Below are 14,529 nucleotides of genomic sequence, written 5' to 3' on the forward strand. Positions count from 1 at the left end.
ATTAGCTATTTCAATTTTACTGTATTTGTGAATCTTCGCCTTGAGGGTCGAAGTTCGAAAGACAGCACACCGTTCTACGTTCTCACGTGGACCGCAAAATTGAAGGTACAGTAAACAAAAATAATCAGTGTTGAGACATCTAAACTTGGACTATCTTCTAACCACTCGCAGTTTGAACATACATATCAAGGATATTGTAAAATCTTTCTTCATCGTGTTCAATCCAATTAGAACGTGTGAAGTGTGTGTTTCAAAAGGAAAGCACAGAGAAACCAAGATATATTTGCAAAACATGTTGTGTACCATTACATGTAGGTGATTGCTATACAGTATACCACACCAAAAAAAAAACTACTAAAATATATAATATGTATAAAATATAATTTGTAGCAGATATGTACAAAGCTTCATTTAAATTCATTATGTATAAATAAAGTATACTGAAGTTTATTTAGATTCTTTCACTTTCATACTCAATTACAAAAAAATAGTCAGTGACATGAGATAACTACTGCACAAAATTGCCGGTCAACAATGTGTTAAAATGATAGACCTGCCCTGGCAAGCTGGCTCAGCAGTACAGCACCAGCCCCACATGTGAGTGTTCTGGGTTCGATTCCCAGCCAGGGCACACAGGAGAAGTGACCACCTGCTTCTCCACTCTTCTCCCTTCTTTATCTTTCTCTCTCTTCCCCTCCTGCAACCATGGCTGGATTGATTGGTTGGAGAACATCTACCCCAAGCGCTGAGTTCCATGGAGCTTCAGCCTAGGCACTAAAAATAGCTTGGTTGCAAACATGGCCTCAGATGGGAAGAGTCTGGACTGCCAGGTGGATCCAGGTCAAGGTGCATGTAGGAGTCTGTCTCTCTATCCCCCCTCCTCTCATTTGGAAAAGAGAAATTAAAAAAAAAAGATAACAGATCTGTAGAAGAATAATTATTATGCAATATCAAAAGGAGAGTATGCTACCTGTAGACACAAGTAGTGAGGCCCGCTGTATGTTGGGGGTAGGAATTAAAAGGGGATAAGAGAATAGGAAAGGAGGGAGAAACTCAAAGAAGTGAAATCTTTGGCAGAGAACAACTCCTACACAAATTAAAAAACAGAGCAGAAATGAAAAGGGGGAAGAGAGGCTTTCTAGAAAGATGAGCGAGCCCAAAAAAGCTAGATTTTCATGCTAAACTCCTGAAGTGGCAAAGATTTTTTTATCAGACAGACTAAAGATATGAGACTAAACTGCGGAAAGTTTGTCCTCACCAAACTCAGAACTTTGGACTTCACCTTGTAAGGCAATGGGCATCCATAGACCCATGTGTGACTTGGCTGTGCTCAGATCATGACCTCCTAAGTGCTACTACTGCTCACATGTCTCACATTATAATAAAGAGAAAATAAGCTCTCTTTTTTTCCACAGAGTGTTCTGAGCTAAATGCACTCAACCAATAAAAATGAAAAACTACACCAAATTATTAAAATGTTTTTCAAAAGGTTAACACTTAGTATTTTCCACACTGATTTCCAATCTTAATATAGACGAGTCTTTGAAACCCTATACTCAAAATCAACTAAACTAAAATAGGTAACACCTACTTTCTTTTTTCCCAAAGCTTTTAGACATAGCACAAAAACAGCGTTTTATCTTAAGGGGTCTGACATGGAGCCTCTGTAAGTCCCCAGCTCCTCCATGCAAGCAAAGGCTTGGAAGGTGGTAAGATGAGTGATCAGTAAGAAATGACTGCTAGGAAGATGGCATTTGTCCTGCTGTCAAGTTCATCACATCCACACATCGGGGGTCTCTGGCCTTGGAGACCTAGGACAGCATACAATGTCTTTCTTCTGAACACCACGTGCTTCTCTTATGCGCTCCTGAAATTCGTATTCAACCTCACAAATGGTATGTCAGTGTTAAACTCTACCCACCTGTGTCATGCAAACAGACACCAAAGACAAAGGTTCTACCTGGTTTACATGGCCAAAGGTGAAGAGACTATAGAATTCAACAAACTGAATAGATCACCCATCAAGTCTAACTCTGTCTCATTTCTGATGCTCCAAAATTCATGTCCTGCCCTTGATACACCAATTCTTTTCAAACTTTCCCGCTAAACAACCTCTAACAACAGAGAACTATAAACTCTATCTCCTTATAGGAGCATAGTCTAGGTGTGCTAAATTTTAATTCCATGCAATTTTTTTTTCTTGTATTTTTCCGAAGTCAGACAGCTCCCGCATGCACCTCACCAGGATCCACCTGGCATGCCCACTAGGGGGTGATACTCTGCCCATCAGGTTGTTGCTCCGATTCGGCCAGAGCCATTCTAGCACCTGAGGTGGAGGCCATGGAGCTGTCCTCAGCGCCTAGGGCCAACTTTGCTCCAATGGAGTCTTGGCTGTGGGAGGGAAGAGAGAGAGAGAGGAAGGAGAGGGGGAAGGGTGGAGAAGCAGATGGACACTTCTCCTGTGTGCTCTGACCGGGAATTGAACCTTGGACTTCCACACACCAGGCCGACGCTCTATCACTGAGCCAACTGGCCAGGGCCTCCATGCAAATTTTCTATACGCCTCCATGATAGATCCATATATTGTATCCTTTACTTGCATAACACTTTAATATGTGAACACTTTAATATATACCCACATGTATATATATTCTCCCTGAAGTAAAATTCATATTCCAGAAAATTAATTATGTTTATTGGTAGTTTTGCATATCTATAAGGCTATACCAAGCCCAACTAATAAACCAAGAATAAATCAAACAAAAAATATATTTTAAGAATTAAAACTACCACTGAAGCATAATAAATATTTTTTAAAAATATAAATCTTCTATTATTGACCTAATTACCAAACACAAAACAAATACTTCACAGACTATTTTCCAAGGAGGCCTAACAAGAGGCTGTGTGTCGATGAAGACCCAGAGAGACAGCACACACAGGAGAGACAGCACACATTGTATGAGCAGGGAGCTCGCCACTGCAAGCAGGGCTGTGACTGACTCTCTTGTTGGTCTTCTGGCTTCCCCTCTCCCCATTTCAGAGCTAACTTTATGAGCTAGGTCTCCTGTAAGCCAAAGCAGTGGATCACAAGTAAAGCAAAATATGACATTCAAATTGTCACAGTGAGATACAAAATAAATGCTAAAGTTCATTTTAATAGTTAATGTTTCCCTTGCTTTAACTACCAAACTGTACCAAGGGGAGCAAGTCTTCAAATATATTTTTAGTAGAAAAGCAGAAATTTTTCAAGTGCCACACCTTAGCACTTTCTTGCCTTTGCTTACTCGGTTTTTCCAACAGAAACAACTTTCCATCACTCTTCTCTGCTGAGTGAGCTAAGTAAGTACCTGGCTCAGATACCACTTCTTCCATGAATTCCTCCCCTACTGCTCAGTCAAGGTGACCCCACCCCTGGGCCTGGTGAGGCTGCAGGTCTCCCAACATGGCTTTAGTAGGTTGTCTTGTGCTAATCTACTTTGATCTCTTTAGTGGCTGAAAGTTCATAACTGCCTTAATCAAGCAACTTTCTAAACTCTAATAAGCCAGAATCCAATTTATTTTAAGTTCTCCTAGAAAACATTAAAAACATTTTATTTCAGAAAACAGCAAGTTTATTAAAACTTTTAACTGCATACAAACTAAATTTAGACTCAGATTTGATAGACTTTCACTATCCCGTGTCTCCTAATTCTCCCACTCCAATCTCCTAACTTTCTCCCTCCATCTTTTCCCCAGGAAGAAAACTTCTTATGCACTAGTAATGCAGAATAACTTAAAAGAGCTTGGATTTCCCAATTACTTCATGACTTCTACCCCCAGATGAAATGTACTCACTCTGTATTGTCAGATTCTCGGACAATTTCTCAGCCTCAAGAACCCAGTTCAAATGATACTTTTTCTTGCCTAAATTTCCATTCTGCCCCATTCCAAACTGCCCCTCCACAACCAGGACAATATGTGATCCCCTATCTCTGTTCCCTACCTGTTACTCCCTCACCGCAATAGTACAGTTATAAGGTTACCTATCTCCCCTCCTTGATTCCTTACTTTTCTCTGGGTCCAGGTCCAATTACCATTTTTTTCCCTACCATCTAAAACAGTGGCACATGAAAGTGTTTCACAAATATCTGTTGGGTTGTTCATTTACTTGATACAGAAAGGAAATGAATCTACAGTTTAAATATATATGTTTCTCTGGATAGTCATATTATCTAAATTATAAAGTACAGCTGACCCTTGAACAAAGCAGGGGGCTGGGGCACTGACCTACCCTTTGCAGATAAAAATCCACAAATAACTTCTGACCGCCTCCCAAATTAACCACTAATAGCCTCCTGTTGATCGAAGCCCTACCAATACCATAAACAGTAGATTAACACATTTTGTATGTTTTAAGTACTACATACTGTATTCTTACAATGAAGTAAGGTACAGAAAAGAAAATGTAAAGAAAATCATAAGGAAGAGAAAATAATATGGTGTATTTATTTACTGAAAGAAATCCTTCACAAAGAAGTGGACCTGGATTATCCAAATATGGATTGTTCAAGGGTCAAGTGTATGTATTTTAAAAATGAAAAACATTTAATACTTGTGACCTAATGAATAATACATACTTTCAGATCAATCATATGTTCGTTTCTTCAACAAGTATCTGGGTTCGTTAGCTGCCAGGGACTGTGCTGGGTCTGAGCATCCACTGGCCCTAGGCTGCCCTCACTGGATCAAGGCACCCTCCCTAGGTAGGTGAATTATAAAAGCTGGCCCCAGGCCTCCAAACGACCACTGCAGCTGGCACAGGTGGGTAGAGGTTCTGCTTACTATTAAAATGAGAGAAAACCCCTACTTTCTGGGGCTAAGATTCTAGCAAGGGAGACAAGCAAATAAATACCTGGTCAATTTTCAACATTTTCTATGACTCTGAAAAATCAAAATCCAACATACAACACTTGATGTTCCCTGTATAAATCCTCACCTCATTATACACTGGTACTATAATCATCAATTTGAACTTGGCCCAGGGCAGCTACCAGTGCCAGAAGAGAGTTCTAATACTCTTTTAGGCAGGACACAGCACTGTTTCCAGATTCAAGCAGGCCACAAAATTGACCACATTTGTATTACCTTATGATCACTGACCAAATTTATTTCACCAAGGAACACTGTCAATTAACTTGATTTTAAGTCATTTTTTTACCTTGCATGTGCTCAAGAATTTTTTCCTGTAAAAGTATTTTATATAACAGACTTTACTCAGCTTAGAATTACTTGTTTTAATAGTTCATTGCTTAACACTGCTAAACTCTTATCTACTAAAGTTAAATATAAAAGATAATTGCAATTCCCTGTTGATAAAATACCTTTGAGCAATACAAATCTTTTTAAAAGTAAGCTTACTTTTCTAATATTAAAATATCTCTTCACAGTTAAGGGGAAACACTCTTTTCTATGTCTGCACATAATGTGTATTATATGCATATTTTTGACCAGTTGCTTCCTTGTGAAAAATACATCAGTTTAATTTTGAGATCTGAAAATAATGGTCTGAGATAGTGTCAACTACAATTGTCTTCACTTCTTGTTACTCTAATGTAAAGAGTAGTATGAAAATAAATCTCCAAAGATATACGGGGCCCTGGCCGGTTTGCTCAATAGTAGAAAGTCAATCTGGTATGTAGATGTCCTGGCTTCGATCATCAGTCAGGGCACCGAAACGTGCCCATCTACTTCTCTACCCCTCCCCCTCTCGCCTCTCTCTCTCTTTCCCTCTCTCTCTTCTCCTCCTGCAGCCAAGGCTTTATTGGATCAAGGTGGCCCTGGGCACTGAGGATGGCTCCATGGCCTCTGTCTCAGGTGCTATAAAGAGCTCAGTTGCTGAGCAATGAAGCAATGCCCCAGATGGGCAGGGCATCACCCCCTAGTGGGCTTGCCAGATGGATCCCACTCCTGCACATGTGGGAGTCTGTCTCTCTGTCTCCTCTCCTCTCACTGAATAAAAGAAAAAAGAAAGAAAGGAAGGAAGGAAGGAGGGAGGGAGGGAGGGAGGGAGGGAGGGAGGGAGGGAGGGAGGGAGGGAGGGAGGGAGGGAAAAGAAAAGAAATATAGGGGAGGAGTGAAAAAAAATCTATAGTCATTCAGTTGGCAAACAATATCCAGTCATTTACTTCAAATTCCTCAATCCAAATATGGCCCCTGTTACAACAGAGTAAATCTCAGGCTTTAATACCACCATCTAATGCAATGGTTCTCAAACTTTTTGAAGTCAGGGTGCACTTAAAATCCTACAAATAATTATAGGCACACTATATATAGATTTCTGAGAAATATGTTATAATAATTAAGTCAAATATTAAAGAAAAAAATATAAAGCCCAAGTGTGCTTTTATGGTAATTAAATGAATACGACAAATTAAATTTATTCTGACATTAAAAAACATGTTTATGTTACATTTTTTGAGTTATGCTTTTTAAAATTTGTAAAAAAAAGACGAATTAAAAATAAAACTACGACAATAAAGTTATCTTTTTTTATATATATAGATATATTCTTAGTAAGATTTAGTAAATTTGGCAGGTCCTGGCGTGAATGTGTTAAGTTTTTTCATTCTTGTATTTATGAGAAACATGAGCCTGATGTGTCCTAGCTGATTTCTTCAATGTTTGGGCATATATTTCAAAGGCAAACTCTCATTTCCTTGTCAATATATTGAAGAATTCTTCTCTTTTCACTCTTAATTGTGTTGAGTGCAGAAAACCCCCACCATACATATCTTAACTTTACACCAAAGGATAGAAGAAACTTGCCTCCAGTCTTTCCAGGGAACATGGGGGGTAGTGTAAACAATCCAGCACCACAGCTTAACAGCCTTTTGCAACCTAATCAGGCAAGTGAGGTAGGGGGTTGGGCAGACTGTCAGCTTGCAGCCAATTCTCCACACCTCTGTCCCCCAAAAATCTAAACTCCAAAAACCCTGCTGATTTTTTGGTCCCCAACAGGCACATATTTCTCTGGATTATCATACGGCACACCTGGAAATCTTCTAGGGTGCACCAGTGCACCCTGGCGCACACTTTGAGAACCACTGATCTAATGGTTGGGAAGACACTAAGTTTGTTAAATTCAATTCATTTGTTCAACAAATATTTACAAAACATCTTCTAAGAGACAAGAATTGTGCAGGGCAAGTGGAAGTGAATGAGAAAAATGGAACGAGCACTCCTGGAGCCTACCACGGAACAAGGTCAGCATCTAATTAGCTGCCATTTCTGTCACCAAACAGATACCTTATTATAAGATTTACTGTCAACCCAACCTCTCTTTAATGCAAAGTGTTACCTCTTAGGTTTCTGGGATGAATCTGTTTAGTTCGAGGCATCTTCTTGGATTCAGGGACCCCTTTTTCTGCTTAGAAACTGTAGGAAGAGCAGGTCATAAAAAGGTAGCTCCATAAACTTAATGTCCATCAATTAATCCATATACTGAAAAAGAAAAAAAATCACATTTTACTACCATCAAAGAAAAAATACACTTCAAAAGTAACGGCTTAAGACAGCACTAACCTAAACTCAACAAAACATAAACAAGCCGGAAAATGCTGCAAAAGATTATTTACTAACTTTTAGTTAAAGACAGGACACACCATTTTGTCAATATCTAGGCTTTTTCATTAAGAAAACAGAATAAAACACTCACTGTACCTTTATCAAAAAAGAGGGAAAAAATTCACTAACTTGTGTTTTCAAGTAATGTTATCAGGTATAAGTACAGTATAGCGTCGGACTATAAAAGGGATATGCTATATTTAGTATATGTCTACTCATTCATAAACTCTTTGAGCACAGGGACCAGGTCTCACTCATCTTGTTTTACTGAGTTAATTCAGTTAATATATGTGGTTGCTAATAATGCTCCCCGTTATTCCAGTTCTCCCTTCTCAGCTCGTGGTAGGGCTGTACTTTCTGCTTCCCTGTATTTAGTTCTGGCTAATGACCTGTGAGTGGAAGAGACATGCATTATTTCCAGGCTAGAGCATTTAGTTATAGAGACAAGAGCCTGCAGAGCACCTTTCCCTCTGCCATAGGACAGCTACTATTCTAGGCAGTGTGCCTGACATCACAGAGCTGAACTCCCACTAACCCAACATGATCATGCAGCATAAATAAGAAGAGAGACCTTTGTTGTTTTATGTCACTGAGGTTTGGGAGTCATTTGTTATTACAGCATAACCTAGTCTATCCTGACTCAGACATTTTAAAAACAATGATCTGAAACACAATATGCCAAGACAGTAATAATCCAAAACCTAATCATCTCTCTCCCCAAATCAGCTACCTTGGCCTCCTCTTCCACAAGGTCAAGAATCATTGAGCTAAAATTTTAGTTTCAACTTCCTGCAATACAATACAACTGATAAGCAAAGTTCATTATTATGATTATTACACAAAAAAATTTTTTATCACTAAACAAAGACACATAAATAGAATAGGAATGCTTTGTTTCAAACTTGTTAGATCCTGTACTGTAGAACAAGAGAGTTCTTACTGAGCACCTACTGTGTGCCTATGTGTTTCCTACACATCACCTAATTTAATGCTAGTAATTGATCAGGTAGCTAATGTTTATCCATTTTAGAGACAAGAAAATTGAGCTGAGATGTGGTTAACTAATGTGTGCATGGCCAGCAACTAAGGAAAGTGACACCATTTGACTCAGTAACTCTGGGTGAGTATTTTCTCAGCGGAGATAATACCTACTGTTGGGGTTTTATTAAAGAAGATGTGTAGCATAAGTCATGGCTATATTTTGGTGTCAAATCAGACTAGGTTCAAAGCCAGGCTTTACTGCTTACTGTGTAGCCTTGTTTAAGATACTTAACCTGTCCAAAGATCGGATTTCCCAACTGTAAAACTAGAGAATAAATAATAATCCACCTCATAGGGTGTAAGGACTAAACAATGTGCCACTGCCTGACACAAAAAACCGCAAATATTCTCCTTAAGAAAGCCTAAATGGGAAAGACTATATAACTAGTATCCCAGGATATGGGTATATAAATTTATGGTTTCACTGTAACAGAACAAATAAAAGGAATGCTACAATTAACCTCAGTATGTTATCCCTGATATGGCTAAATGTGGCCACTGTCAAAAAAATTTGTATAGTTCTTTAAATGTGTGGGGAAGAATATGAAATATGATGGTCCAATACTATTATCTACCTCATCTAGGAGTGTGCTAAATGACCTATAAAAGATATGGTTCCTCAATTCCCTGCATTTATGACATCCACCATCCGATTCATAAAGCTTCTGATTCAATAGAAAATTTAGAGGCATTAGGGCCAAATATACTGTATGCTTAAATATGTTCCTTGTTAAACCTTTTAAATGATGATGATATTTGGAAGTTCTTAAAGCGTGAACTCCAATCGTTATAGTCACGTGATTGCCATAAGATGAGGTACACAAAATGTAAAATATGCAAATTCCCAGTCAGTTACAGCTTACTGATACCCCATTCATTGCCTACCCGCTGGCCCTAGCCGTCCATCCCATCTTTAAATCATTGTGGGAGACGGTGAGTGGGTATTTTCAAAGACTACAAGAGCACTGTAGCAACCAGGACGAGTGACAAATCATTCCTTTACAGGAAAGAAATAAATACCACATGGAGCAAAAACATGACACGACCAAAAAGCGTAAAGATAGTTGCAAGGAGAAAAAACATGAATGAATGTGGAGGGCGGAGCCTGGGAAAACCCCTCTGCAACGCTATACTGAACAAAGCACTTCGCATGCCAGGAAGGGGAGGGAGGTGGAGGTGCCAGCTCAGAAAACAGACCAGAGTGGATGAGGAGAGCAGGAGGACAACGAGATGAGGCGAGCACGGCAGCCGAGACTCCTCCTTGCAGCCAGCTCCACCAGCGCCTCCTCCCCTCCAGCAGCAACTCCCTCCCCAGCCAGACCCCGAAGGCAGGCAGATCCGACCCGCGCCTAAACCCACCGCCCTCGTCCCCACTGCTGCAGGCGCGTACTCCCAACCCGGAAAGAACTACCCAGGTGGCTGGGAGTAAACAGGGGCTTAGAGCAAAGAACGAAAGGGAAAGAAAGCCACAAAGCCGGGAGGTTGGAAGCCGCGGCCTGGTCTCCCTCACCCCCCACCCTCTTGCAAAATACGATTGCGGCTAGAAGGCGGGCGGGGAGGCTGGGTCCCTCCGTACCTGCTCAGCTCGCGGGACCACAGCTTGGGCCGCTCGCGCGCGGCGAGGGCGCCCAGAAGTAGCAAGCGTCTCCCACATGCAGCCATCCCCTCTGCAAGGTCGGCGGTTGCACACACACGCAAACACACAAGCGCGCCCGTACGCCCCCCGCCCGCGGAGGGGAATGTGGTTCTGCCCACCCCACCGCACCCACCCTCCCCGCTGCCGCCCCTCCGCGGAGCCCGCGCCGAACCTGCTGCCAGGACGCCCGGCAGACCGGCTGCCTCCGCAGCCGGCCCTAGAACTGCGCTGATGGCGGCGGCCGAAGCCCGGAATTTCCGCGACCCCTGCGCGTCGGTGGCGGTGGCAGCGCCAGGGATCCCTCCCTCACTTGACAACCCCAAACACAAACAAAACCTCCTCCTGCGGCTGCTCCCGACCCGGCTCCGTTCCTCCTCCCCACGGCCGCCGCCGCCGCCCCAGCAGCAGCCACACTAAAGGCCGGCGACTGGCACTCACACCACCCAGCGCTGAAATATTAAACAAGGGAGCCGGCCGGGGGGCGGGGGGCAGTGCGGAGCGCGCGGGCGGGGGCCACAGGCGCTGGGCGGGGGAGACGGTCGCGCTTGCCGACGTTCCCGGCCGCTGCAGGACCGCACGGGGAGCTGTGTCCGGGGGCCGGGCGGCGAGGCCCGGGGTGCCCAACGCGACGAGGCGGGACGGGGCGGGGGGGGCCCTGGGACCACGGGAGCCGGGCCGAAGAGGGCGGGTGCAGGCTTTACCTCTCTCTGGGACAAAGTAGGGCACGTTTAGCGTCTTTAGGGGCAACAGGAGCGCGGGCCGGGCGCCGCGCGCGGGGGAGGGGGGGTGCGGGGGGCGAAGGTCCGAGGCTTTCCTGCGGGTGGGCGGGGCGGCAGGGGATCCCCGAAGGCGGGAGCGGGGAGGCCCGGGCTGCGATAGGAGGACGGGGAGGGGATAGGGGAGTCCCAGGTAAGGACTGAGGCCAGAGCTGTGCTGAAGAAGGGCGGAGGTCAACTCGGGCGCGGAGGCCCAGCTGGACGGGAGCGGCCGCCAGCCCACCCCTCGGACAGGATGAGGGTGGGTGCCCCGCTCCGGGATCGCGTGGAGCCCGGAACCCCGGGTCTCCCCGGCGGGGCGGGCCCGAGAACGCGTATACTTAGTCGTCCGCCCGCGGCTCCGCCCCGCCGGGCCGCCACGGGGAAGAAAAGGGGGTCGGAAGGAGGCAGCGGCGCGACCCGATGGGGGAGGGGCTGGTTTAGGGACTAGAAGGGCGGGAGTCCGGGGTCGCGCCGGCTAAGGACTGGCGCCCGGCGGGGGCGGTGGGGCGGGCCTGGCGAGTCACGCGGCTCAGGAAAGGCTTAGTCCGTTCACGCAGTTGGGGCCGGTTGGTTCGAGAAGAGGGGCGGGGACGGGCTGAGCGGTAGTTTCCCTTTACCTTCTCTTCACTTTCTGAAGCAGGATGTGGGCCGGCTCGGTGACGTCATGGGGTCTCCCAGCCCCGCCCCTCCTGCCTGGGGCCGAGTGGGGGTGGGGAAGGGAAAGGGGGCACCCCAAGGGGGGTTCCTCAGCAATGCGTTGAGGGAAGGGGAAAGTCATTGTGAAACTTGAAACTAATTAACTTGGAAAAACAACTTTAAAAGAAAAGGGAGGGGGGACGGCTTGTTGATTTGGAGGTTGGAAGGGGACATATTATTAACCCTGAACTGAAACCACTTTTTGGTGGCGGATGTTCTATTAAAAGATTGAGGAAAGCCCAGGTTATTATATAGCCTGCTCCAAAGCCCGCGCTGGTGGTTCCCAGAGCCCAAGCGTTGAGCGCTGTTAACCCTTGACTGTCCGCCTGACAGACTGGGGCAAGAAGGGGAGTGGTGTTTTAGGTCAAGAAAGCGGAATGCGGCGCTGAGCAACCGCTGTGCTTGCTCCAGGGACGCAACAGAGAAGAGAAAGGGGGAAGAGGGAGTAATTACCATAAACCAGAGTATGACCCCCGCCGCTAGAAAGCAATAGAGGAAGCAAGGAGTGGAAATCTATGGAAAAGAAATCAGAGGGGCTGGACCTGGGTAACGAAGAAGGTTTTCGGAAATTTACCTAAAAAACGTTTAAAGTTCGGGGCTCAGAATTTCTACATGTGCACCTGAAGAAGCAGGCAAGGGGGACTGATTTAGGGGCCACACTGAATTTGGAAGGAATAAGGTAAAACAAAAATGTTGATGCAGAAAGATTTTTTCAGGTCAAACCAAACTGCTTTCCCCTTTTATGGAATAAAAATGCTAAACGACCGTACACCCACTATGCTGACCATCTGTGCAAACTTGAATTGCTTTGTTCCCTGAGGCTTCCATAAAGATGGCTAGGTCTTTCCTGCTAGGGTTCACCATTAAAATTCCCCTGAGGAAATCCTACCTATAGCTCATTTGTGCTGAGACAAGCTTAACGCACAAGAATGGAAATAATTAAAAATGAAATACTCAATAATGGCGAACTTTTCCAAAATAATGGCATGTAAAGGGAGTGGGGAATATACCTATTAAAAACTAACTTTGGTCTTAAGAGGAAATAACATCCAACAACTTGCCTAAATTTGAAATGTTTAGCCTAACATATTTCCAAACTTGCAGTGAAATAACGCAGTTTTTTCTTTTCGATATGATATAATCATCTCTTATAAAATGAAATGACATCTAATGGATCACAATCACAAACGGCATGTAATATACCTTCCCAACTGGGTATTTAAATTAAAAAAAAACAACATCTATTTACATGTGAAATGATACCTAATCTGTCAGAAGATCAAGATTAAGGTAACTCTTAATTCTACTTTGTGTCACTTATTAACTCAAAATTGCTAACAGTATAATTTTAATCCAATAGTTGTTGAAGGTAACATAATATGTATTGTGAACAGTGTTTATAAAGGGATTTGGCATTGCTGTGAATGCAATTTTGTCATTTCAATTTGTTAAAGACTACTCACAATTTAACTTTTTTGAGCAGTAAATCATATTAAACTTTTTTAAATTACATACTATACCGAACAGTTGCCTCTTTTCTATTTGTGAATTAATTTATAAGTGCAATTTATTTTCTAATTCTCCCTCCAATTCTAACTTCTTAGCAGAAAGTAAGGAAAGCTAGCTAAACTATAAAGTAGTTAGTTTCGGCTTGTTTTGTGGCAAATTTAAATAGTTTCTTAAATTGTATCTTTTATAAAGGGAATGTAGAGACAAAATTTTTTAAGAAGATAAATGTGAGCGGTAAACAGTTTCAATTGTCAAAATGTCTTAAACAAATGGGGGAGGTGATAGTGCTCTGATAAATAAATAAGTAAATAAGTAAATACACAAATAAGGGGCTAGGGGCCTATTTCTCTCCGGCTGCATCTCTGCTACTCTTGTGAACTCATTTGCAGCCCCTCTCCGGGACTGATGTTCAAGTGAGAGAGGGTAGTGTCACTAAGAGGTTCTGCACACATTTTCTTTGCTGAGCAAATTTGAGAGGACTGAATTCCTCCCGCTTTGTCGCGGGACTGCGCCGTCCCACTGCGTCCACCGCACTCGGTGCCGCCACGGCTGCCCGCGGATTCCCAGCCCGGTTTCCCACGCATCTGCCCCGCTGGGCCCCGATCGGACTCCCCCCTGGCGCGGCCCCTGCTCTCCGCCTTGCGTGCAGCCCAGCAGCGCCACCGCCACGCGGAGTTCCCCGAGGTTCCTCTCTGGCGGCCACCGGGTCACGCCGCCGCCGGTCCCTCCCCTCCGCTCTCCGCGCGCGCTGGGCTTTCCTGTCCACCCCTGCTTCCCCTCCTCCTGAGGGCGACCCGGCGACAAAACCTTCCTCGCGCACCCAGCCAACTCTGCCCAACGCCCAGTATCTTCCCAAGCCAGACGCCAGACAAAAGAACCAAGAGCAAACTTACCCGAACTGCAACGCAAAAGTCTAAACCAAAGCTTCCTGGGTTTAAGTTTTCATTTTAAAAACAACAAAAGCAGAAACCAAAAGTCTCCTAGGTTGGAAGTGGGCGTGAGAGGAAATGCTAGGGGGAGGCGCTTGGTTTCCTAGTCTGATTTTGCCCCCTCCCCCCTCCTTTTCTGGCCCATGCTTGGGGCTTTGATGTTATTTATCTAGTACACTACCTACGTGGGTTTATGCCGTGAGCTCTGCGCCAAGAATGGTATACAGATATTTGCCATTTTATATGCTGGTTTGAAGAGAAGGAAGCAGGTGGTCACGGTAAAGAATCCCCACTTCTTAGCTCCGCTGTGAAAAAGGAGCATTTGCCCTGTCTTTGTTACCTGGACTGAAATGAG

General features: G+C 44.2%; 1 protein-coding gene across 4 annotated transcripts in view; it reads right to left on the reverse strand.

Annotated features, from left to right (window-relative positions):
- Positions 1-14,234, reverse strand: part of HIVEP1 (HIVEP zinc finger 1) — a 197,764-nt gene extending 183,530 nt beyond the window's left edge. For 2 of the 4 annotated variants that reach the window (XM_066268383.1, XM_066268380.1), the window contains exons 1-2: positions 10,455-10,716; positions 7,340-7,482 (exon numbers count right to left, since the gene is read on the reverse strand). In XM_066268383.1, coding sequence (XP_066124480.1) covers positions 7,340-7,379 — 40 coding nt within the window. In that variant the 5' untranslated portion in view covers positions 7,380-7,482; positions 10,455-10,716. Of the gene's footprint in view, positions 1-7,339; positions 7,483-10,454; positions 10,717-10,983; positions 11,074-14,138 lie in introns of those variants that run through there. The other 2 variants (XM_066268381.1, XM_066268382.1) reach the window with 2 other exon arrangements.
- Positions 14,235-14,529: the final 295 nt, after the last annotated feature.

This window comes from Saccopteryx bilineata, chromosome 3 (assembly GCF_036850765.1).
Source record: "Saccopteryx bilineata isolate mSacBil1 chromosome 3, mSacBil1_pri_phased_curated, whole genome shotgun sequence".
NCBI classification, from domain to species: Eukaryota; Metazoa; Chordata; class Mammalia; order Chiroptera; family Emballonuridae; genus Saccopteryx; species Saccopteryx bilineata.